This window comes from Nothobranchius furzeri, chromosome 2, assembly GCF_043380555.1.
Source record: "Nothobranchius furzeri strain GRZ-AD chromosome 2, NfurGRZ-RIMD1, whole genome shotgun sequence".
NCBI classification, from domain to species: Eukaryota; Metazoa; Chordata; class Actinopteri; order Cyprinodontiformes; family Nothobranchiidae; genus Nothobranchius; species Nothobranchius furzeri.
This window is the reverse complement of record NC_091742.1, coordinates 1,949,714-1,973,236: the sequence shown is the minus strand read 5'-3', so window position 1 is coordinate 1,973,236 and position 23,523 is coordinate 1,949,714. Positions and strand designations below refer to the sequence as shown.

The following is a 23,523-nucleotide window of genomic DNA, read 5'->3' as shown; positions in this document are numbered from 1 at the left end:
AGACAACATCCGGCACCTTTTCCAGCGAGTCTATTCATTTATTACTCTCATTTTTCTGCTTTAACAGATCATTTTTTCACCTCTCCATAAAAGCAACGAGGTGACTTGAACGCCTCATTTGTGCTCAAAGGCTGAAATTAAAATTTCCACACAAAACCATGGACACCAGCAGTCTGCATGTTTTTTTCCTGTTTATAAATATAAACTCTTATTAGGTAAACAGCGCCATCTATTGGTACTCCTTCATAAGCAGAAAAAACTCACATTGGTCTTTTATCAGTAGCTGTGCAGACTTTACACACCAAGCTGAGTCACAAAACAAAAATTGTATTTAAAAATAAAAAATAAAAAGTATCACACTTAATAAATACATCTGCGGATTCTGATCAACACTGATTCCTAACCAAGTCCTCTCTCCTTGCACTTTCGGATTATTTTGATGTTTTACATTCTTCATGTCCACAATCAAAGCCTGTCGAATAAAAATAAAAATCCTCTGAATTTATACACACACAAAAACAAACTCATAATACAACCACTTGTAGCACAAGACATGACAGTATGACATAAAAAAGATGTTCCCCATGACATTAAATGAAGCACAATTTACAAAAACTAAGGCTCACCTGAGAGTACACTATCCTCCCACTGTAAACATCGACTGTTTGATATTGAGCTATAAACAGACCCGGATGCAAGAAAACAAGAGCGGAAGCTAAATAAATAAATCTGATTTCTACATGTTACAGGTGGGGCTTTGATGAACGTGCATCATTAACAACATCAGACGAGTCTCCAGTGAGTCTTTCTCCGTTGAGGTCAGTTTTGGCAGCATGTCCTCGGGCAGGTCAGCGCTGGTAGTGTGGTACAGCAATGTGCTGGTGGTGGTAGCTGTTCTGATGGGGGGAGTAGTGCAGGTCGGGGTTCTGAGCAACGCCCCCGGTGCACACCAGCTCATGCTTGGTCAGCATGGTCTTCAGGTAGTCGAACTCATCGGTCAGATGTTTCACCTCCTTCTTCAGGGCGGCGTTCAGCTTCTCCAGCTTCTCACTCTCCTGCAAACACACAGATGGGATGTTAGTGCACCTCGCAGGGATACAAGTAGTGGAAATGCTGCTTTTTAACCTCTTCTAGCAGGTATCTGTATAAAATGATATGAAATAAATGCCATTGCAACTAGAGGAATATCGATATATCGGTGGGTTGATATATCAAGCCGATATAAATTTTATACATTGGCGTCGGCTGATATTTGTCCTTAGTAAAGCCCATTTAAAGTCAGGCACATCCTCGGGTTGTCCGATGCTGTTGCAGAATTTAATTTAACTCATTCGCTGCTATTGATGACTAAAGTCATGAACTGTTTTTTTTAAGGCTCGGGTACAAGCTTGCGCAACTTGAAAGTAAACATCTCTAAAGTCGATTTTCATCAGCGCTAACCCAGAAAAAGCTTCTGCAGCTCACACTTGGACAAACGGGTAGTGAAAGAACGGAAAAGGCTAGAAACACGGTGATTCTTCCTGATGTAAGAAGTGAGTCTACTCTTTCATTTGGTCATTTGATGTTTACATGATCATGCAGTACAACGTTCTGCGACTCTTTAAAAAACAGTAAAGATGCTCACAAATGCAGGAAGTCAGTGGCTCTCTGATCAGAAAACAACTGGCAGTGAATGGGTTAAATTAGTTTTACATTTACTAATAACATCTGCATAATGCATATTCTAAATTAACTTTATTTAAGTGTCTAGCTTCAACACTGAGCAGTGCACAAAGTTAAAGAAACACTTTTACACTGCTTTAGTTAACGTTATTAATTCACTGTGGTTAAACCAAAAATGAAACGTGTCTCCTTGCTGTGCGTTCATCTTTTTAACACCTTAATCTAACAGCTGAAATGTCTCCCAGCCTTCATTAGTCTCTACAGGAACGATTTGTCACTAAATCAGCTGTGTTCACGGACTAAACTGTTAAATTCAGAGTTCAAAACTGATTCCGCTTCAGAAATTTAGTGCATCAAACAACGTTATTAGTGACATTTTTGCATGAAAATAAATTGGAAAATGTCTGGATGTCGGTCCATAAAATCAGCCATATCGGTATCGGTTGACCTCTAATTCCAACCCTTGCATCTTTATGTGTTTTCTGATCGCTCAAGTTACATTTAGCACAGTTTTTACCCAAAGAGGAAATAAATGTATTTATTTTCATATTATTTTAAGTTATCACTGCTATTATCATTAGCTATCAAATGAACAACCTTTCATTTTTTGTTGCAATTTTATTTCTCCTTTTTAGTGTTTTTGTTAAATCCCCGGGTTACAGAACACCTCAGTTCAGATGAAGAAGGGAAAAAAAAATTCACCTCCTGTTAGCAAAATTCCTGGATGATCACATTTCAGCTAATACTCAGAACAGGAGTTGAAACAACCACACACACACAACCACACACACACACACACACACACACACACACACACACACACACACACACACACACACACACACACACACACACACACACACACACAAGTGATCTGATTTGTTTAATAGATTCTGACTTTTTTACAATTACCACTAAACAAGTGTGTAAATTCTTCATTCAAATCACAAATATGGAAGTGATCCTTTCACTAACCAATAAACGGATTTCCACTGTTCTTTTTCCTGAAACTGACGTTACTCCCCCTCTTCACACTTTCAAAAACTGTTATCTGAAGTCATCATTAAGTTGGAAATTTAGCCCAGTTTAGAAAAATAGGGGCTATTTCACCAGCTACAGCTAATTAATGTACATGTCTGTATTTGTAAAAGTTGATTAAACCAGTTTAAAGTCTGGATTTTATTACCTCAAAGCAAGACTGTGGGGTAAAGAACGCCGCCACAAAGAAGACAACCTAGCTGTAAATGTGTTTTTATTTAAATATGTGATAGTTTTTAATCATGAACAGCCTGGTATAAATGTCTAATGTCACTTTTTAAGCTAATCTGTATAGAAATGATAAATTGTTTAGTAAAAAAGTAAACAAAGTTATGAAAACTAGCTAAAGCATGCTAACTTGTTTGTCTTTGGTGAGTTTTATCCAGATTCATCTCTCACATTTTCTTCTTTTTAAAGATCAGCTTTAATCATGTTTTTAACACATTTGCAGTAGGCTCCAGTAGGAATGGATGCCTAGAGGATACGTACTCTGGGGGGGGGGGGATGCTCTGGTGCACCTGTTTCAGGAACTAAAAGTGAGCCAAATCACAGTTGAGCTGAGTACAAGAATTTGGAGTCTTATTTCCTGATATTTGGACGTTTCTCTTCTGATTGGCTAACAGCAGCTCGACCCTACTACTGACTGAGTTCGCTCTTCAACGCTGATGTTTTATTTCCACAAATAACACAAGCCTGGAGGAGTTTTGCTGTGTGGTGGAGTTGCTAACTTCTAACGGTTACATTCCTCTAGCCATGACGCTCTCTGCTGTTTCCTGGACACTAAAACAACAGCCTTTCCCGTTGCGAGTCAAGATGGATGAGTCCATGAATGTTCAGTGACAGTGTGATGTCACTCTGTCAGACTTTTCTGAACTGAGCGTTTCACCGTCTAATTTCTATCGGAAATCAGATAAGTGTAGGAGACTATTTTCATGTTCAAGTTTTATGAGCAGCAAGTAGCTCAGGAGGTGGAACAGGTTGTCCAGTAATCGGAAGGTTGCAGGTTCAATCCCGACTCCGACCAGAGAATACTGCTGTTTTGTCCTTTGGGCAAGACACTTAAACCACCTTGCCTACTGGTGGTGGTCGGCGGTACCGGTGGTGCCAGTGTCCAGCAGGCCTTGCCTATGTCAGAGCGCCCCAGGGCAGCTGCGGCTACATCATATCTCATCATCACCCATGTGTGAATGATTGTGTTGTGAAGCGCCTTTGGGGGTTGCTATACAAATACAGGCCATTACCATGTTCAGCCGGCATGATAAACTCACAGTGACCTGTTATAATAAGAAATAATCATTAAAAGTGGCTTTTCAGTGAAGTTGACCTTTATATCCGTCGTCTGATTTAATTTAATTTAATAATTTAGAGAATGATAACAATTTACTTTCATTTAATCTTCTTTGCGAGAAATTTGATTGAGAAAAGTCAGTAAAAAGGTTGCTTGGGAGTCTCTCGTTTCTCCTCTAAGCTCAAGTACAACACTTTGTAGCAAAGGTGCAGGAAAAAAATACACCTTCATCCCCCTGCAGCAACAGCAGCGAGGCCTGAGCACGTGCTTTTCAAACACTTTCAAGTCTTCCACAACAACTTTTTGTTCTGATCATCAGCTTTGAGATTCTGCAGAACAAAGCAAACATCAGAGCCTGATACAGGTTTGTATGTGGGAATAAAGGTGAAAAAAAAACCTTCCACCCAGGTATTGAAAAGGTCATCTCACCATGACCGAATGCATCAGAGCTTTACCGTCACTCCAGCTTTTGGGCAAACCCCTGTACTTGCGTCACCTAACCAAATACAGCCCACTGGTATCAGCGCTTTACAAGAAGTGACTGCCTTTTTTTCCCCTCCTCTTCTGTACGCCCACGACATACAACTTTCAAGCTCACTCAGAAGAAAATACTACTGAAGAAACAGGAAATAAGGCACCGTGTCACAGCGAGGGAAAATTCACCTTCCTGTTTATCTACCCAGACCATGCAAGCTCAACTGCAGAGCACGTTTTACGGTGCCCGCTGCAAACCCTTCCAGAACGTGAGAGTGTTGTGAAAAGGCTGATAGTGGGTTTCGCTGGAAGGGCTCGTGCATTCAGACCTGTTACACATAATCTACTAGTGTGGCTTCTCTGAAGCTGAAAATCCATTCAGCTCATGTCTGATAAAGTTCACAGAAAACAGATGATCTGAAAATCAGCATGGCAGCAAGAGGATGGCATTACCTCGAATGAGGAAGTCACACTGCAAGAAAGTGACAAATCAGGTTTAATCTTTTATGTTTTTAGTTCTGCTGTCGTGAGCAGGACAGGTAAGATCCATCAGAACACTAGGGTGTGAAATTGCTGCATAAAAGAGAGTGGTTGCCCACACGTGCTAATTTATTCCTTAATCTTCACCAAACACAGCAATAGCATCCAAGTGTGCAATTCAACAAAAGCCATGACACATCGCCGCATGGTCAGGTAGTTTTTGTGCAAACATAGTTCAAACCTACATTCAGGATCTTAATTTGGCTGCACAAGGATGATTTCTGCTTGACTTAAGCAAACTTTCTTAACTATGTGTTCCTATTTTTGCCTGTTTCCCCTCAGAGCCAAAGATCTGTTGGTGCATGGATGTGATCTTTGTGGTGATGAAGTGTCCTCACCAGGTGAAGGCTGTCGGCCTTCTGTGTCTGTCTCAGCCGGCTCTTCTGAGCAGCCAGTCGGTTCTTCTCTCTCCGCATCACCTTCTTTGGATCGTCTTCTGAGCTCTAGTGAAAGTAAAGCAAACAGATTTATTCTCAAAAACACACGGAAAGGAGGAGTTTTCTTTCAAAGTTTGGAGTTTGTGTCATTTTGTTGTTAGAGGTGAAAAAGGAAGCGTCATCTGCATAGATGATGACAGTTTGACAGGAGATGCTTTACACCTGTGGAGAGGGTCAGGGAGTGGCTGAGTCATCGGTTAGGCATAACACACACCCTGTTTCGTGTCCTGAACGCCCATTCTTCTTAGTATCACAATAACTAAACCATTTCATCACGCTGACTCAAATTCATTACCATAATATCACAGAAAACCCCAAAAAGCCGCCATGTGCTTCCAACTGAAGCACTTGTTGATGTGACTCGAGTTCCAGAACACGCTGGAGACTTTCATGCACACGTGAGAAGTGCACATCAGAGGATCTCAAAGAATGATGATTCACCAAGATGAATAAAAACCTCACAAAAACAAAGGATTCCCATTACTTTGGCAAAGGAGAAGTGGTGCAATTCCAAAAAAGCCTACACTTGAAGCGAGTCATGCCTGCAGCCCATGTGTGCATGTGAAAAACCCTGACAAACCGTGAAAAGAGCCAATAGAGCGAGGACCGGTGCTGCTGCTCACAAAGTCAGCACAAAGTAAGAGATGTAAGACAAAGATGTCTCATTTGATTTGTGAAGCAAAGTAAGAAAACTTTGTTTTTTATCTGAACACTCACCGGTCTGCTTCCAGGTGATGGAGACTTGTAGCTAGCATCATTGCTGTCAGAGCCCTGAGCCATGGCCAACTGCAGCGACGGAAATGTTGCGTCCTTGTCCACTTCTGCTTGTTGCTTCTTTATGTGTGTGTGTAAAAATGTGTGTGTGTGAGAGAGAAAGTCCTTGTCGCAGAACAAGTGTTGATAACAGTTCTTCTTACCACTCAATGAGTAACGAGGCGTTTTCTTCCCTCTTTTCTTTTCTTCTCTGACACTCCTCCTTCTTTATCACCCTTCTCTCTCTCTCTCTCTCTCTCTCTCTCTCTCTCTCTCTCTCTCTCTCTCTCTCTCTCTCTCTCTCTCTCTCTCTCTCTCTCTCTCTCTTGGTTTCACACTCACTCACACACACGCATGCTGCGAGACTATAGCTGTCCGCCTAATTAGCTGTATGTGATGTGGCTTCTGGTAAGAATCTGGGTAAGTTGCATTAGACTGGAAGTCACATGTCTGATGAAAAGTTAAAACACAAAAGGTAATTGTGTAAATTCCAGATTAACAATGCATTTGTGCCCTTTTCCTCATCTGATCATCCTTTGGTGGCTGATGTTTGATAAGAAGAAAACCTTCTCAGAAGGGACCAGAACTACGAAGTACTTTGAAAAGAGATCTCCTTCCTCTTTTTTTGGCAGCCACATAAAATGTTGTGTTTCGACTAAATCCCCCGAGAGACACCACATCCCAGACCTCCACATGGATGACTGGCTCGTGAATATCGACACGTCTTGTGGTGTTTTCCAGAACTGTGCCATGCTGTCTTGCCTCACGACACACCAGCTGCAAATACATGAGGCAATATTTAGTATTTTTTGTCTTTAGAAACACTAAAGGGGCTCCCCAAAACCCTACTCAGAATTTTCTCGTTGCTTTTCGCTGTAAACGAGGGTGTGGGAAGCATGGGGACTCGCCTAGAAAACGCAGAAGGTTAAATATCCACTAAATGTGCACAATTGGGGATGCGTACTGGAAATGTGGGGAACAATTGGTCTTCTAAGAGTTTGACGGTTAGCTCCAGATGCTAAATCGAAATGCCATCGTGGCCGTTTTACTTGTTAGGCCCTTTCATGTTTGGCCCCATCACAAGAAGGCATTTGGTGGTGCAAGAACAAGATTTTCTTGTGAGGAAAAAAAAAAGAATTATCAGGACTAAAACAGCTTTGCTTGGCAGAACAGTCCTCCCACACAAAAACATGTTCCATCATCGCAGGAATTTTGAAGAGCTCGGGCAAGGGCAGACATTTCTAATACTTGGCATTTAAGGCTGTCGAAAAAGAGTTGAGCCTGTAAAAAAGACAAGAAGAGAAGCTGATTGGTTCCCTTCGGCTGGAGACACAACAACAAGGTTTGAAACGGAGAGAAAACAAAACAAGTCTGACTTTGATAGAGTTCAAAGCCTGAATTACCTAATCGATCTCAGAAACAAGGTACAAATGCTGGATTGTGGAATACAAGATGGGATTCTTGGACTAAATTTTTATGTAAACCTTAGAAATGATCACAACCTAACCCACTGTGGGCATTACAGTTTCAGTTCAAAGATGAGGGGGCCCACTGATAATCGGGGGGGGGGGGGGGGGGGGGCTCAAAACCAAAAGCCCCAACAGAGTTTCAGGAGCAGGAACAAATTTCACAGAGTGTAGACGCATGTGCCGAAGTGGAATGCTGCCCTCGTTTTACATGTTACTTCCCTATTTTTGCAGGTCAAACTGTGAGGTAGACTGATTTCCATGCTCTTGTCCAGTGGTACCTGTGTCCGGCAGACTCGCCTCCGTCAGCACACCCGAGGGCAGCTGTGGCTGCAGATCATCACCTCCAGAGTGTGAATGGGTGAATGACTGATTAACTAAATTTGTAGATTAGTTTAGAAGCCGTCACCTTTTTACTATTTAGTCTTTGGCTTTTCTTTGAGTCAAGAGCAGGTAGACATACCAAAGTTTCTTCAGAAAAAGGATGTTATTTACATGTTCTTTGACAGAGTATGATGGACTGCCTCATTGACTGAAATCTGTAGCAGTAAGCACATCACATTGTTTGTAATCCAATAGCATGCGGAGACACTTTGAAAGACAACCGTAAATCCTGCCCCATGGCTGAGAGCTGTCAATGGACTGTTGCCAGACTAAATATTCTCATTAAAAGGTTATGAAATGTGAAATTTTAAAGTTTAGAGCTGATTAAAAATGGCCACAATCCACTTATGTGGTAGCTGCACCTGAACTAGCCATTAGGTTATCAATCTTATTGAAGAAATGGTTTGTTTCTCAACATAGAGGCTGTTAAGAAGGAATATAATAGACCTTGTAAGATTATTTCAAACATTTAGACAAAATCACACACCAGAAAGGCCCAAACATCCTATTCAAATATATGCAATTGTTTTAAAGAGCAAGACACCCCCAACTAGAGTCTTACTCCACTCCCATTTCCTGTTTGAAAAATATGCCACAAGGAGGCATTTCCTGGCAGAACGAGAGGGCAGAGCCGCTACACACACACACACACACACAGGCTCACAATGACATTGTGACATCATATGTTACCAGCTAATGTCATAAGGTACATCTTAGCAGATTTAAATACAAATGTAGTGCAGAGTTTTTACCTGAAGAGGGCGCAACACTGACAGTTTTAGGCAGAATATTTGAATTTGAACTAAGATACACTAAAGTCCCAAATTATTGATAACACGTCTACCATTAGATACTAATTTATATAGTTAATCAGCCAAAAAAATGGTGATTTGGGGGTGATTTGCTCTTTAAAATTTTAAGTTGTCTTCCAGCTTCTCCTCACAAAAATTCTAACTTCAAACATTTCTCACAACTCTTCAGGACTCTGGGGTAAAAGAAACTCAGGTGTGCATTATCCGTGAGACCTGTGTGTGGTTTTCTTGCTTGGAACTGATTGTGGGAGGGTTCTGACTATCTCAGAAATGGGGAAAATTAATTTTAACTCATTTGAATGCAAAGTTTTCTCAGTTTACCGCAAATTGTTCCTAAAATTCTTTGGAAAAAAAAGTCTGCTTCCTGTTGACCTGTAAGATATATTATGTAAGTTGTTTTCTGTGTTAATTTTAACACTGTCAGTGCGTCAAACCCGGTAAATGATGGGCTTTAACAGAGTAGCCTGCTACAACCACACCTACAACACCAGGGGAAGAGGAAACCCTCTGTACTTGAAAACTAGACTTCCTTCAGCTGAGGTCTACCACCTGAATGGAAACCTTTCTGCAAACAAAGCTTTTCACAGTGAAAGGAGTCCAACTTTGCTATTTTAAAGCCTTTTTTTGTCAGATTTACTCAGCTGAGTGAGAAATGATTCAACCTTTATGACGAATGGTGCAGTGTGAGCTTTTGTCCAGTTAGGGGCGGTGTAGCACTCGTGTCTAAGGTTGAATGTGGGGTATATAAAACAAATAAAACCAAATAAAACCTAACATGTTGTGTAAAATAATGACACGTGGAATTGGTGTCGAAATACAAAACGTATAAAAAGACTGTGTCTCGCTGTATTGCTCAGGCTGAACTACAGTGTCTATTCACGGGCGCGATCCCACTACTGAGCGGCACGGGGGCTTTGACCTGCTCCGTTTCCGACCTGGGCCGGTGCACCCCTCCTTAGACGACCTGGTAGTCCCGGGCTCCCCCAGGAGCACCATATCGATACCGAGCTTAGTGCGGACACCCGATCGACATAGTCCACAGCAGTCCAGAACTCCTGAGCTCAAACGATCCGCCAACCTCAGCCTCCCAGTGACTTGGATTACAGGCGCGCGCCACCGCACCCGGCGAGAAACAGACTTTCTGCTAGGAGTTTTGACTGTTAGGTAGATGACGTCAGTAGTGCATGCAAACAGCGACACCAATAGGCGGGAAATAAAACAGCATTTATAGAAGGAAGAAAGTGGGTTTCTTCACGGACGTCATTTACGTGAGTAATGTAGCAAGTCGCCATCTTGGGTGGGTCCCCATTTGCCCCTGTGCATATATTTCGACCAGACGAAGGTGCTTACCCCCCAAAAAAATCTAACATTTTTTAATGGGTTTTAACAAAATCAGACGCATGATAATTAAAATATAAATACAATTAAATAAAAATAAGTCAAAATTTAATTATATGAAATCCCAAGTGATCCGTTTTCAATAGTGTGCCAATTGTTGCAACCATAGGCTGTACAAAAGGTGGGCATAGTTGTCCATCCTGCGTTACCTTCAGTTGGGTTTTGTAAAAGTGAGGAACCCACCTAATATGGCGGCAGCGCTGTTACGCTCTCCAGTGCCTAATGATGCGTGTTCTTATTCATGTCTATGGTTTTCTCGAGCTTTTATTTAGCGGTTATTTAAATACTTCAGGTGAATGATTTATTTTTGTGTGTAAAGCCATTTACCACCGACCAAAACTAGAGATGAATCAGTGTTGTCAAAACAAAAACTTTACAGGACATAACGTCATTTTAATTTTTTAAGTTTCGTCAGTTGCAGGTTGTTCCTTTAGTTCTGAAAGTTGGCAAAGATGAGTGACTTTCCAGAGCAACTTAGGATACAAAATATCGATTCAAGGATTATTTCTTGTGCGATTATTTTGTCCTGATAAGTTTAGGTCACAGTACCGAGAACTTGATGCTACATAGTTTTTGTTATGAACTGAGCTTTCCAGAGATCTTTAAGATATTAAAAACCTTCACCAGCACTTATGTGTGGGTGAAAACACAGCCTAGATGTTTTCATACAACCAAATGCATTTCTTAAGTCTAATTTTTACTAAAATGTAAAGAAAATTATAAAATATCAGTAAATGTAACACGGTCTGTAATTGACCGCTACGAGAACAAATTAGAAATATGTTCTGTATTTAAAGACTTGCTCAAAATTCTTACATGTTAGTTTATTGCTACACATATACTAATAAAAGAAATCAGTATGCTGGTAGCATTCCATTATTTATTAAGAGTCTTAGACTGTATCAGAAAACACGAAGTAAAAGGCAAGGTCTTGATAGAACAGCCACCAACTTTCTTCCTTATGTTTTTAGTTTTTGTACAAGATATAAAAACATCTGTGCTGACTTAGCAGCATAAATTATATCAGAGAGAAGATATGGAATAAATACAAACGCCAGTGTTGATTCTTTAATACCAGAGCACATCAGGACAAACTCGACCTTCAACTTACAAAACATTTAAAACTCAGTCCAAACAGCACAGTAAAATAAAATTTGACCAGTAATTATCATTGCTGATGTTTCGGGATCTTCCACGGCTTCACGTGAAGACCGTCGGATGTCCAGGCCTCGATTAGCTGTGAGAAGGGAAGAAAGTGATCATTAAAATGAGCGGCGGCACAGGGAGGAAACAGCGTGACCTTCCGTTGACCTGCTCTGTGCTTTTGTCCACTTGAGGGCGTGTCTTGGAGGCACCGCTGTTGTTGGATGGTAGAAGGTACAACCGGTTCGTTTGCACTGTGCAGCAAAGCGACAAGGCTGCAGATATGAACAAGCAGCAGGTCAGCCTGGGTCCAAACAAACACGTAACAAAACAGCCAGCATGCCAAGCTCCACTTAAGTTCACCTTTGGGTGATAAAATGCACAGTCCATCTTCTTGCACTCCGGGAAGAAGCGACACACACTTGTAGTTTGTGCTGGCTGCACAGCTGTGAACACACACGCGCTAAACTTTTACACATCTATTTAGATTTAGAATCTGATCAAAATATCAACACATCTGCTGCAAAATCCCCGTTTTTAGTTCCAGGTTCTTACTTTGCATGTTGCCTGGTCTGGGTGGAGCGGCCACAGCACCTCTACGGCTCACGTGTGTGAAGGGACAGTCAGGTTTGGTGCAACGGGCATCGTATTTACAGTTGGGGTGCACAAACAGGCATTTGTCCCCGAACTTGCAGTTGGGAAAAGTCCTAAAGATGACACACGGGATCGTGACTGAATGTAACTGAAGCAACAACGGTGGGATTTTAAATCCAGATACTAACTTGCACTGCGTTGTGGGGTGATGGTACGGACACTCGTCTCCACTCTTACACACAGGCCAGAACTTGCAGCGCTCCATGACCTTGGCTTTCTTCAAGAGAACAGCATCCTCCTCCGCCTCATCAACATCCAACCCCTCATCTGGAGAACGAGAACGTAACAGAATTATAAAATAAACCCGTAACATCTTTTTAAAGGCGGACTTTGACATTTTGCTTGCTTTTAGCACCCCATAGTGTCCGTTACTAATTAACTCCAGTTAAACCAAAAATGACCCTTTTTTTGTCTTTTTAACACCTTAACAGCTGAAATGTTTCCTCTGCTTTCATTAGTGTCTACAGGAGTGATTCATCACTAAATTAAACAGATCAGCTGTGTTCAGCTTCTAAAACATACAGGAAACTTGCTGGTAGCAGACTACTCAATGATGTTCTGCTGAGCTGTGGTGGCCTCATGGAGGGGGCCATCGTCTAGCACACTGCTGCTAACCACTAATACATTCTCCCTCTCCTGATAATAACTTTTTGTTTCCTTGATGTTGGATGTGCTACTGCTAGTTTATCTGTTTAATTATAGATTCACTAGGATAAATACAATAAAGTTTATCTCTCACCAAATAGAATATTTACTAAGAAATCACAATATAACTATAGACACATTGCTTGGTGTGTGTGTGTGCGTGTGTGTGTGTGTGTCTGCTCTGTCTTCTCGATCCCCAGTGAGTCGTGGAGGATGGCTGCTTATACTGAGCCAGGATTCTCTGGAGGTTTCTTCCTGTTAAAAGGGAGTTTTCCTCTCCACTGTCGCTTTAGTATGAGGATTGCTGTATAGTCACTGACACTAGTCAGTGACTTGATGCAATTTGCTGGGTTCCTTATATAGGAAACATTATTTCTGGTTGGCTTAATGAACTGACCTGAATTGGAACGTTTATTATGTGAAGTGCCTTGAGACGACTCTTGTCGTGATTTGGCGCTATATAAATAAACTTGAATTGAATTGAACTACAGCTCCACCATGTCAGCTACCTTCACTAGGGACCTGACCGGCAACTCTGAAGTTGCAAGTGCGGTATTCTGGCCACAGAGGGCGGTAGAGGTCTGAGTGACATTTCATTAACCCTGTAAAAGGTCATTTTAGCACAAACTGGCTCAAGACAATTATTTTAAAAATATGAATAAGTTGAATAGTGTCCTTTTAGTAAGAGGTGCATCAAATAGGATTAATCTTTAAGTGCCCTAAACAATACCTTCAATTGTTGCGAACACCCCCTGTAACCTGTGCAGGACGCTGACTTTGGACTCTCTGGCGTTGCCGGTGGTATCCGTGGCCTTCATGGCTGGTCTCACATCGTCCAGCTCTATGTCTCCATCTGTGAGGTTTCCCAGGGGACTTGGAACCCCGTCCAACGTCACTATGAACTTAGGGCTGGAGGAGTCACCTCCCTCCCTAAAAACGTGGTTCAAAATGTTAAAAAGTAACAAGTGGCATAAAAAAATGGATAAAAGACATAAATCCTGAGAGAACCTGGCCTGAACTGTGCGAGGCAATGATGGCTGGACCTGCTGAGAGCTTTTGACAGAAGGCTCATCCAGAACGGGTCGACTCATTATGAAGGAACGTGTGTCGAATGTCTTCAGCTCGGAGTCAGAGGCTACATCAACAAAACAGGAAAGATGGAGAAAGAAAAGGCATTTTTAAAAAGTAGTTGTCATCCTGTGATGCAATCTAAAAGAAAAAACACTCACTACATTGGTTCTTCTCTCCTTTGTCACTCTCCAGCTGAAGGCGTGAGGCCAATGACCTGGTTGGAGCTGGAAAAGAAAACAAGAGCCAATGAAGGATGGAGAAGAACTGTTAGAGTGACTGTCGTTCATTTTTATTTGTACATACGTGCTGCTCTGGAGGTCGGCAGGTCTGCAGACGTGTAGGCATGCGCGCGGGGGGTCAGGCTGGTCAGGTGCTGCTGGACCAGCTGGATGGCTGCAGTCATCTCTTCGGTGCTGGCCAGGCGAGTTCTGGGAGCCACAGGAACAGTCTGTCTCTGAGGCACTGTGGAGAACATCTGTTGACAACCCGTCGTGTTTTCCTGGTTAAAGGTGTAGACGAGGGATACTTACTGGCTGTGTAGGCTGTGGTTTTGGTGATCGAGTCCTGTGCCTCTGAAATGGCCTTCAGGATCAGGTTTTTGTTAGCCTGTTTGGCTGGTGGGAGAGTTGGCCTGGAACAAACAAAGTGTTTACATGCAAGAAGGAAAGTGGAAAACTGTTTAAGTTGAAACGCAACACCAATGAAAACGGCAGCAACGTAAACTAGTAATAAAGTGAAGATTTTTTTAAACGCAACAGCCACCTTTGTTTCTCCGATATAAAACAAGTGAATGATGTGACATTATGATTAAAACGTGGTGGTGATTTAACACTGACTTTCGCTCTGGTTTGGCAGGCAGCGACACTCGACTCGACAAGCCTCGGCTGCTGTAGCCCGTCTCCTCTTCTTCTGCGTCATCGCTGTCCTCATCTTCAGCTTGGCTCACTCGAACAACAGAACTCGCTACTGGTGCTTTCCGCTTCCGGGCCATCTCTTCCTGCGAACGCAAAGCTCGGGCACATCAGAAAGAAAAACAAAACAGAGAATAAAGCTGGCTCGAGACCTCACTGCACCTTACTAACTCCAGGTCTGGATGATCTGCTGCTCCTGATATTAGACGATCCTTCTGAGGATTGATACATGTCCAGAGAGCTTATTGATGTAAACTTGCTCTGACCGGCTCTGTAGATTTCTGCAGTAGGCCTACTGGCTAGGCGATGTGTCCGACTTCTGTTGCCGCTTATTTCAACAGGTTCCTCAGTGATGAGGTCGTCATCCATATCCGGTTTAATGTCGATGATAGCCTCTGAGGGGAGAGACTCCATTAACGGTTTAATAGTTGAGGTAAATCGAGAAGAGCCCTTTCCAGACGTTCCTTTCCTAGAAGAAAAGTAGGGGAAAAAAGACATTTTTGAAGTGAAAATGGTGTGAAAAGAAAAAAAATAGCTGCATTAAAAATTTTCATGTACCTGCTTTCAAAAGCAGAACTTGTCACGGGTGCTTCAGGGTTATCAGAGCGTGAGCTGGATACCGTCAACACCTTCAACTCCTCAGCTCGGCCGTTTTCACTGGCAGACGTGTAACTCTTACCTGTCACAGCAACGTCGGACTGAAGCTGCTTCAGGGAGGCAGGCTCTAAAAACATGCAAACAAGGCGTTAAACTACTTTAAATACACTTTTACATTTTCTGGGTGCAAAATGATCCGTTTAGCACGTTGGCATGTCTCACCCCCCGCAACAGATCGTAATTTCTCCAGAACACCATGCAACCTGAAAGAAACGACAAAAGTTATGCATGAAAAAAACTTGTAAAATAAAGTAAAAATAAAAAGGGTTGAAGTGAAATGACTTACCATGTAGTAAACTTGACCGTGTTGCTCCCAAGGAACAGAGAGAGATCCTCGCTCATCTGTTGAGCCGTTTTCTTGTTGGCCACCATCACCATGATGTAATCCGGGAGCTCATCGTCTGCGGGAGAAATATCAAATACATGAACACGTCAGAATGAACTACAAAGCAGCCACTATCCCATATAGGAATCTATTCTTACCGATGTATGCACCGAGCTCTTGGAGTTTGCTTTTAATAGCAGCCTGTAACAAAAATAAAGCTATAAGTTTAATAGTTTTTTTTAAACAAAAACAGTGCCGAGTGTGGAGATAGCACATTAGCCGTAGCCTAGTAAACTACACCAAATTCTTGTTTTACAACGTTTGAATAAATAATATAATCATATAGTCTCGCTTGTCAGGCTACATTAGCCTTGCTACACTACTAAAACACCGCACGGAGTTGCCCAAGCAACCAATTTACCAATGCAAGTTACCTACATACTGGAGTAAAAGAAAACAGAAACTCTGGAAAAGGGAAATCTAAGTATAAAAACACAGGGCGCTTAAATAAATAAAAACAGACTGGTCCTCATCTCGTCTCACACGCTAGTTAGCAAGCTAACAAGCTAGCAACGGTTATTTAACAGTAATTTTAACCGGAAATTCCGTTCAAACTATCTGCTCTGCTACTCACTCTTATTTTCTTGCTGATTTCAGTTCCAATTTCCATGTTTGGATTTTTTTAGTCAAGTAAAAACGTTTTTAAAATGAAGAAACTCTTTCCCACAACCACTGCCTAACAAATCTGGGACAAATTTAGAGTAGGACCTGGCTGCAGACCTATGCTGCAGACATCAGCTGGTGTGTCGAGAGCAAGATGGCGTGTCATTACATTTACCGGAAAAACGGAGAAGGGTCTGCGGCCACTGTGGAGCTCCACAGTAACCGGAAACACGTGACCTCCGCACTAACCGGGAACACGTGACATCCACAGTAGCCGGAAGCATGTGAGCACCACAATGGCAATAAACACATGGATACCGCGGACGTCTTGCAAAGGTTGGGACAGTCTTTCTTAAATAAACTCGCCGTTAGTGATTTCATAATTCTGGTTTTCTTACAGTGATCATGTTGCCACTTTTTTTTGCGTTACAACAACATTCCTTCTTATTTAATTGTTTTTTCCCATCATGCGCAATGGCAGAGAAACACACAGATATGCTTTTTCCTGGGCCTGGTTTAAGTAAAAGAGTTTGATTAGCGGCTTCTGTGGGCGAGAAAAAGAAAAAACACGTTTTGCATTAGAGTATGATTTATTGTTGGCGTCAGAGATGCAAAATAACGAATACTTCAATACTGTACTTAAGTAGAATTTTCTGGTATCTTTACTGTTGTACTTTTTTGTGCCTACTGTATACTTCTTTATACTTCTACTTCTCACATTTTAGCACGCGTGTCTGTATTTTGTAATCCGTACATTTGTAAATCAGCCCCACACACGCGTGCTTTGGACGCAAGATTACTTCAGGATTTTGTACATAAATTATATTTTATACCCTGTAATTCTTACTTCCACTTGACTAAAAAGTCGAGTCAATGCTTCTACTTTTATTTGACTATTTTTAAACAGAGGTATCTAAACTGTAGTAAGGAACGTGTGCACTTTTGACACCTTAGTTTAGCGTCAACACCGTACATTTCGTCACAAACAGATTTATATATTTATCAATACTTGTATTCGTTATTCTATTCTGTACAGCTTTTTTATTGCCCAGATTTTAGTTAGCCCCTGTTCAATTGACTGTTATATGTCAATAGAAAGATATCTCACAAATGAAAGTGTGTTGTAAAATGTTTGTTTTTTTCAAGAATTTTCCTCCCAAATCTATTACATGCTAACTGTAATGTGTTATTTCTGCTAAAACCTGAACTTAAATGTGTATATGGTGTTTATCTGTTTTTCTCTCTGTTTTAGATGCACATATCAATCTGGAATTCGGGGTTAAAGCCAGAATTGCAGGAATGCAACACGTGCTGCAGAGGACTCTTTCACTGCCCTCTGTGCCCCACTTCCAGCCCTACTGTCAGGGCAAAGATTGAGAAGCATCTAAGTGTGCATATGAAAAATCCTTTGCATTTCAACGGTATGTTTGTATTAAAAATACTTTATAGTTATAAATATGCACTTTTTAAGCACTTCTGCAGTATCTTTGTTGACTTAAAAGTTGCTGTTGACATTGTACAGTTCAGTGGTAGTTATGGACTTACACAGAAAAGGGGTGTTCAAGTTAGCAGGTAAGTTTAATGTACATTTGTGTTCATAGTTCATTGTGTACATTATGTGCATGTTCTTATGAGTAAATTTATTATAGTGAGTGACCTCAAAGCCCCGAAAGACTTCAATGGTGAACATGACATTGAAGGTTTTTGGAACTCTGTTCACCTGGAAATGATAAGCCGTGGGTTTTTTTTCCAAGTGAGTGATGGCAAAAACTTATTGAAAGTCATTCAGTGTTTTAAAGTAATTTAGATTGTAATTAAAAACATGCCATTTTCTGTAGGCGGCGTGAAGAATCTATTTTCAGTTCTACCAAGTTACACGTCCTGGGCACCATGGATCGGGAATGAAACTCGAACAAGTGACATTGTGCTTAACACAGAGTTTCAAAAAGTAGGAATAAGCTCTTCACATGAAGCAAAGCTTAGCGGTGTCACAGAAGACCGTCTGTTGGATGAACTCGCAAAACAAAAGGTAACATTGCTTTTATGTTTTCAGAAGATGTGACATAAAGTTCAGGGGTTGTTCCATTTACATTTTTCCCTAATTACTGTCAGGTTGGAGTGGTGAGAAAATTGTGTAAAGCATGCAACATCGACTCCAAAGGCTCCCGCTTTGATCTCATCACCAGACTGAGGGAGAAGATGAAGAGCAGGCAGACATATGATAAGGTGTTTCAAAGCATATGGGGTGCCTCTGGTAAGCTTCACTTAGCGATTATTAGAAGTAGCATTAAAATATGTAATTACATTCACAAACAACTTTTTAAATCTTTGCTTGCAGGAGGATGGTCTGTAATACTATGTCCACATGGCATTGTATACAGTGTTAAATTTAATCTTCGTGCTGAAAGTCCCCGGGATTTTGCTGACCTTCTCCTGTCCTGGAAGCACATGCCAAACGTCTGTGTTTACGATTTTGCGAGGGGTTTGGTGGCACACACCAATTTGCGGGTTCCTGATAAACTGCCATTTCATCCACATGAAGGTCGACTGGCTGAGCCCACTGAGGAAAATGTCAAGGCTGCACAGGATGGAAGCCTGAAAGTGAATCTTCCATGGCTACATGAAAGGATGGATAGTGTAAATGAAGATCCTCATCCTGTCACTGGATCATCTGACCATTATGTCCTGTATGACAGATTTCATGAGGGAAATACAAAAGATCCCAAGGACATATTACGCAGAATTCAACTTGTCCCAGAGCTGAAAGGCTGGCTGAACAGTCAAGTTGTTGAGCAGTTCTTTGCAAACATGAGGAAAAACAATTACTTTTTAAGTAACATGAGTCCATCCACACGTGTTTCTGATGAGAAATATGACTCATCATTATAACACTGTCACCAACAAGAAACTTCTGGAGAGGCAGCTAAGACATGGTCGACTTGGAAAGATCAATATCTCATTGTCGGCACTGGGTCAAGCTGTCGTAGGTAAGTACATGCATTGTCTCATGACCAGAACGCTACCATTGTTCACATGTTAGATTTGTTCCTATCTGTGTGTTTATATTGTTTTCTTTGTGTACCTAGCCCCACAGGTGTGCAGTAAACCCAGAGAAACCACAGAAACGGTGTTGAACCCAGCACCTTCAATGTCTGGTGACACTGGTAAAATTTCTTATTTTGAATAGTGATTGTCATATACAGGTGAAATAATAATCTTGCATTCATTATCTTGTTGTAGTTGCGGGCTCGTAAACGAACTTGTCTGCTGTTTCAAATGAATTTCCTTCTGTTATCAGTGCTTATTTTTCTTGCATTTGTATGCATTTAATATGCATTCTATGCAGTGTTTTGTCTGAAAACTGTTAAAGTCCCTACAGATCCTCAGGAAGGAGTTGACAACAAGAAAGCCAATAGAAGGTCAACAGATACAACGTTTCCTGACCTGTGTGGACCACCGTGCGAAGCTCTGACAAAGCCTGAGAACATTTTGGCCAGCCGTTCATCGTGGTGTTTCGTACCGCACCCTGGCCAACAACAGCTTGTATGTTAAAGTTTTCAGATGTCACAAAGTGCAACGTGCTTATCTGATTTTGTCATCCACAGTCTATGACCTCTCTGTTTTTTTAGCTCAACTATGTTCTGGACATCAGCAGACCCAAAGATGAGCTGATTGTTGAAACGTCTTCTGGATGCCTCACGCGGGCAGATTTTTGGACACTGGGTTTAAACAAAGAAATGGAATCGACTGTAAGTGTTTTGTTTCTATGAATATGAAATAATAAAGTGTACTTTAATTTTTTTTAATGATTTTTTCTGTTTCAGATTGCAAATGGGTGTTTTGAGCTTATCACTAAAATTGTTCAGTCAAAGGTACTGTATGTTGTATAGGATGATTGTCAAGCTTTAATTTAAAGAGTTGTTGTTTTAAATGTGCTGTTTTTACATTCTAGGGGATACGCATTTACATAGGAAATCTGTACGTCACCCGGACTTGGCTTGCACCCTATGGCTGTGATCCATTGCAGTCCTTTCCTGTAAGTGTACCGTCCTTTAAAGAAACAAGCAAGTAATCAAAAAGATAATTTTTTTATAACTTTGGTGAGAGTTCATATACAGAATAGTTCAAAATAAAATTCTGTTTCAGACTGATGCTCAGAGGATGGACATCATAGTTCTCCCTCTCTGGACACCTGCTCATTTCCAGTTGTGTGTAAGTCTTGTTTTTTGACACGTACAAACTGTTAGAATGTTGCTATGTGTCTGAGATGTATTCAAGCTTTTATGACGCAGTTTCAAACATCTTTGATTGTGATCGCTTGCAATGACATTGTTTTCAGGTTTGAAGTCATGGCTAACTGTCTTTTAGGTACTGAAGCCACTTAAAAGAGAAATCCTCTTTCTTGACCCGTTACACACAAAGGCAGGATTTGGTGGCCAACATTATGTTTCACTTTTGAGGTCACATTTTTATAAGCATTTTTGGTTTGTTCCAGAATTTTCGGGAACCTGTTCAGTGTTCCAGGTTAAGTGCATGATCATGTTCTGCTGATCTTGAGTACACTCACATGCTTTTTTTATAAACTATATCAGCACGATGCTTCAACATTTTATTCTATTTCTCATCTTCACATTCTGATCAAGTCAGTGATGCTGTCTTTAGATGAGTTTCAGACATAAATAGGGTCTTCAAATGTTTTAGTTTAACATAAAACACCATTAAATATTAGTTTATAAAATATGCCAACCTCAAATTAAAGCTGAAAATGCTTTATTTTGACCAACTGTGAGCATGCGACTGTACTTTTTCATTTTGTTATGCTGTTTTGTTGAGGTCATGTTCCTAAGGCCTATAGTTACAGTTGGTGCTATTAGCAATAAACATTTCACACCCATCATGATGATGTCTGTTAACTTGTGAATGTAACTGTCTTGAAAAAAAGGAATCTTGCAGTGAAGCTCATTCCCGGGCAGTGGTCAGAAAAAAACAGCTTTGACTTGAAGGAGGTATTTATATTTTGACTTCTGTTCTATGTTGTGTTAAAGTTTACACTCCTTAACAATATCAAAATTTTCTGTTAAGCTCTGGCAAGCTATTTGCACACTGGAGAGAGGAAGCCAAAGCTGTGCTTGAAGGACAACACGTGCCCATTTTCAGACTGAAAAAGTGCAAGTTCCAGGAAGTCAGTCAGGTCAGTATTCACTTTAAACAGTAGTGTAATTACATGGTAAGTGACATTTGAATAACTGTTAAAAAACTGTTCTGCAACAGAGAAATAGCTGTGTTTTTATCCCCATTTGCCTGACACAGGAGCCAGCAGTTGTTGAAGATCTGCGTCCTGCTGTGCAGTGGGTTGTCCAAAATAAGGCACTTTTCCGTGGACACGTAACAATGCCAAAATATCTGTCCTTAAATCAAGGGGACCAGCAGAGGGTCTTAAGAGACATGTCAGAGGAAGACGACACTGGAGCAAGGGACATGTTCCTCTTTGTTTTTCAGTTTGCAGAGGACATGGAGCTCTTTTTGAAAGCATGTGCTGATGAGCAGGGACTAAGGGTCAGTGCTATGTTTGACATGTAATGGACAAATGAAGGCACTGACTGTGTTTGTTTGTTTGTTTGTTTAATATGTTGTTGTTGTTTTTGTATAGTACAAAATTCCAATTAAACTTATTTCAAAATGTTGTTCACTTGATTCTGTGTCCATACTTATAAGAAAGGATTACAGTGTAACAGCATTAAATGTAAATGTAACAGCATTTTTTTATACTTGTAATTTCAAAATAAAAAGCTTATTGTTGATATTAACAGTAAAGAATTGTAATCAATAATAACTGTATACATTTTAAACATTAGCACTCTGGGCTCTATCCTGGCCATTTGTGGCCACTTCACTCAAGATTCACTTCTTCTTTTTTTTTTTTTTTTTTTTTTTTTGACTGCTGCACTGCAGTGGGCCAAAAGAATGACACGGGTTTGATTTTAAGGATCTAATAGTTGTGTGTGTTGTGCATGACATTGCCACACAAATATGTATTTGCAAGATCGAGTAGAATAAATTATGATGCATCAAATATTACATAGGCTGCAGTGAATTTCTGTTGATATAGACTATTGAGCTTTGAGTTTCCCAGTCAAACTTAGCTTTGAAGCACATGCTAAAAACACTTTTACTCTTGTACACTTCATAACAAGACAGCATAACCAAAATATTAACAAAATATATATTATTAAAAAATTCAAAGCTGCAGCACATACAGCAACAAACACTGTTAGTAAATGTGTCCTGGAGTTTATGCAGGTGCAGAAAGTGCTTTTGCTGTAAATAAGCCTAACAGCTTCCAGATCACTTATTTTTCTGGAAAGATGGTAGGAAGGACATCACTGCTCATTTCTACAGTCTCCCAGATCTTGGAATACAATGCCTTTGTACCATGGAACCACTTCACAGTACTAGGAGTCCATTAAAACCTATAAAGAGAGTGATCCTGGAAGAAATGGGGCACACACTAGTGACCTCAACAATTGCAAGACAGCCTTTTCCCCGATGCTCAGATGAGGAAAAAAAGGAACTATCATGAAGACATTAGGACTTTATCACCGTTGAACAAAAATAATAGTGCATAATAATCTATGTTGATGTTAATCAATTAGATGTCCCAGACTCTACTATTAATAATACAGCAGTCCCTCGTTTATTGCAGGAAATACGTTCTAAAAATAACCCGCGGTAGGTGAAATCCATGAAGTAGCCAACTTTATTTTTTACAATTATTATAGATGTTAAGACTGTAAAAAAAAAACCACTACATGCTTTATACACTTTTCTGAGACGGGCACGCTTCTCTGATCGCTATGGTAACGTGTAAATAGTTCTTTCGTGCTTCCGGCTACTGTGGAGGTCACGTGTTTCCGGTTACTGTGGAGCTCCACAGCTAAGACACACTACTACAACCATACATTTCACACAGGGGCTTTTTATTTCTCAGCAGCATCAATAGTAACAAAATCGCAATTTGGTCAAAGTCAATTTAAGTAAAGTTACGTGTTTTTCTGGTTACCGTGGTGGTGACGTGCTTCCGGCTACTGTGTAGGTCACGTGTTTCCGGTTGCTGTGGAGCTCCACAGCGGCCGCAGCCAGCTCCTTTTGGAAAATCGACGAGCGAAAGACCTCGGCAGGAAGTTGGTCCTTTTTTGGCGGCC

At 40.9% G+C, this 23,523-nt stretch overlaps 3 protein-coding genes across 10 annotated transcripts; 1 reads left to right on the top strand and 2 right to left on the bottom strand.

The window, feature by feature from the left end:
* Window positions 1–34: 34 nt before the first annotated feature.
* On the bottom strand, window positions 35–7,163 carry batf (basic leucine zipper transcription factor, ATF-like). The gene is made up of 3 exons (XM_015947164.3): window positions 6,157–7,163; window positions 5,341–5,445; window positions 35–1,055 (listed from the first exon to the last, which is right to left on the bottom strand). The coding sequence occupies exons 1-3, from the start codon at window positions 6,217–6,219 to the stop codon at window positions 849–851; spliced, it is 375 nt and encodes a 124-aa protein (XP_015802650.1). The 5' UTR covers window positions 6,220–7,163; the 3' UTR covers window positions 35–848.
* Window positions 5,318–22,399, top strand: LOC129165250 (uncharacterized). 4 transcript variants are annotated; one of them, XM_070542698.1, is made up of 18 exons: window positions 5,318–5,454; window positions 7,893–8,019; window positions 17,574–17,742; window positions 17,844–17,893; window positions 17,971–18,074; window positions 18,160–18,350; window positions 18,434–18,575; window positions 18,660–18,778; window positions 18,864–19,308; window positions 19,408–19,485; window positions 19,692–19,864; window positions 19,951–20,070; window positions 20,146–20,193; window positions 20,274–20,357; window positions 20,468–20,533; window positions 21,264–21,327; window positions 21,404–21,512; window positions 21,632–22,399. In XM_070542698.1, exons 9-16 carry the CDS (start codon window positions 19,185–19,187, stop codon window positions 21,315–21,317), a joined length of 747 nt encoding a protein of 248 aa, XP_070398799.1. In that variant the 5' UTR covers window positions 5,318–5,454; window positions 7,893–8,019; window positions 17,574–17,742; window positions 17,844–17,893; window positions 17,971–18,074; window positions 18,160–18,350; window positions 18,434–18,575; window positions 18,660–18,778; window positions 18,864–19,184; the 3' UTR covers window positions 21,318–21,327; window positions 21,404–21,512; window positions 21,632–22,399. The 4 variants fall into 4 exon arrangements, with proteins under 4 accessions (XP_070398799.1, XP_070398801.1, XP_070398803.1 ...); XM_070542700.1 differs by having other exon boundaries at window positions 18,660–19,308; window positions 19,701–19,864; XM_070542702.1 differs by lacking the exon at window positions 19,408–19,485 and having other exon boundaries at window positions 18,660–19,308.
* Window positions 11,306–16,551, bottom strand: zc3h14 (zinc finger CCCH-type containing 14). Of its 5 annotated transcripts, XM_015947157.3 has the most exons (18): window positions 16,293–16,458; window positions 15,817–15,859; window positions 15,620–15,734; window positions 15,496–15,536; window positions 15,235–15,400; window positions 14,973–15,145; window positions 14,839–14,891; window positions 14,602–14,762; window positions 14,296–14,396; window positions 14,069–14,227; window positions 13,924–13,989; window positions 13,703–13,829; window positions 13,425–13,624; window positions 12,178–12,316; window positions 11,951–12,102; window positions 11,759–11,841; window positions 11,564–11,670; window positions 11,306–11,489 (listed from the first exon to the last, which is right to left on the bottom strand). In XM_015947157.3, exons 1-18 carry the CDS (start codon window positions 16,326–16,328, stop codon window positions 11,486–11,488), a joined length of 1,926 nt encoding a protein of 641 aa, XP_015802643.3. In that variant the 5' UTR covers window positions 16,329–16,458; the 3' UTR covers window positions 11,306–11,485. The 5 variants fall into 5 exon arrangements, with proteins under 5 accessions (XP_015802643.3, XP_015802644.3, XP_015802645.3 ...); XM_015947158.3 differs by lacking the exon at window positions 16,293–16,458 and adding an exon at window positions 16,497–16,551 and having other exon boundaries at window positions 14,839–15,145; XM_015947159.3 differs by having other exon boundaries at window positions 14,839–15,145; window positions 16,439–16,511.
* Window positions 22,400–23,523: the final 1,124 nt, after the last annotated feature.

Coding starts and splice junctions, on each gene's coding strand:
- batf (XM_015947164.3), bottom strand. CDS start 6,219: ATGGCTCAGGGCTCTGACAGCAATGATGCTAGCTACAAGTCTCCATCA. Junction 5,446..6,156: donor CATCACCTGGAAGCAGACCG/GTGAGTGTTCAG, acceptor TACTTTCACTAG/AGCTCAGAAGACGATCCAAA. Junction 1,056..5,340: donor AGGCCGACAGCCTTCACCTG/GTGAGGACACTT, acceptor GTGTGTTTGCAG/GAGAGTGAGAAGCTGGAGAA.
- zc3h14 (XM_015947156.3), bottom strand. CDS start 16,328: ATGGAAATTGGAACTGAAATCAGCAAGAAAATAAGA. Junction 15,735..15,816: donor AGAGCTCGGTGCATACATCG/GTAAGAATAGAT, acceptor TTTCTCCCGCAG/ACGATGAGCTCCCGGATTAC. Junction 14,763..14,838: donor CCAGACCTGGAGTTAGTAAG/GTGCAGTGAGGT, acceptor TTGCGTTCGCAG/GAAGAGATGGCCCGGAAGCG.
- LOC129165250 (XM_070542698.1), top strand. CDS start 19,185: ATGAGAAATATGACTCATCATTATAACACTGTCACCAACAAGAAACTT. Junction 19,865..19,950: donor ACCCTGGCCAACAACAGCTT/GTATGTTAAAGT, acceptor CTGTTTTTTTAG/CTCAACTATGTTCTGGACAT. Junction 20,358..20,467: donor ATCCATTGCAGTCCTTTCCT/GTAAGTGTACCG, acceptor ATTCTGTTTCAG/ACTGATGCTCAGAGGATGGA.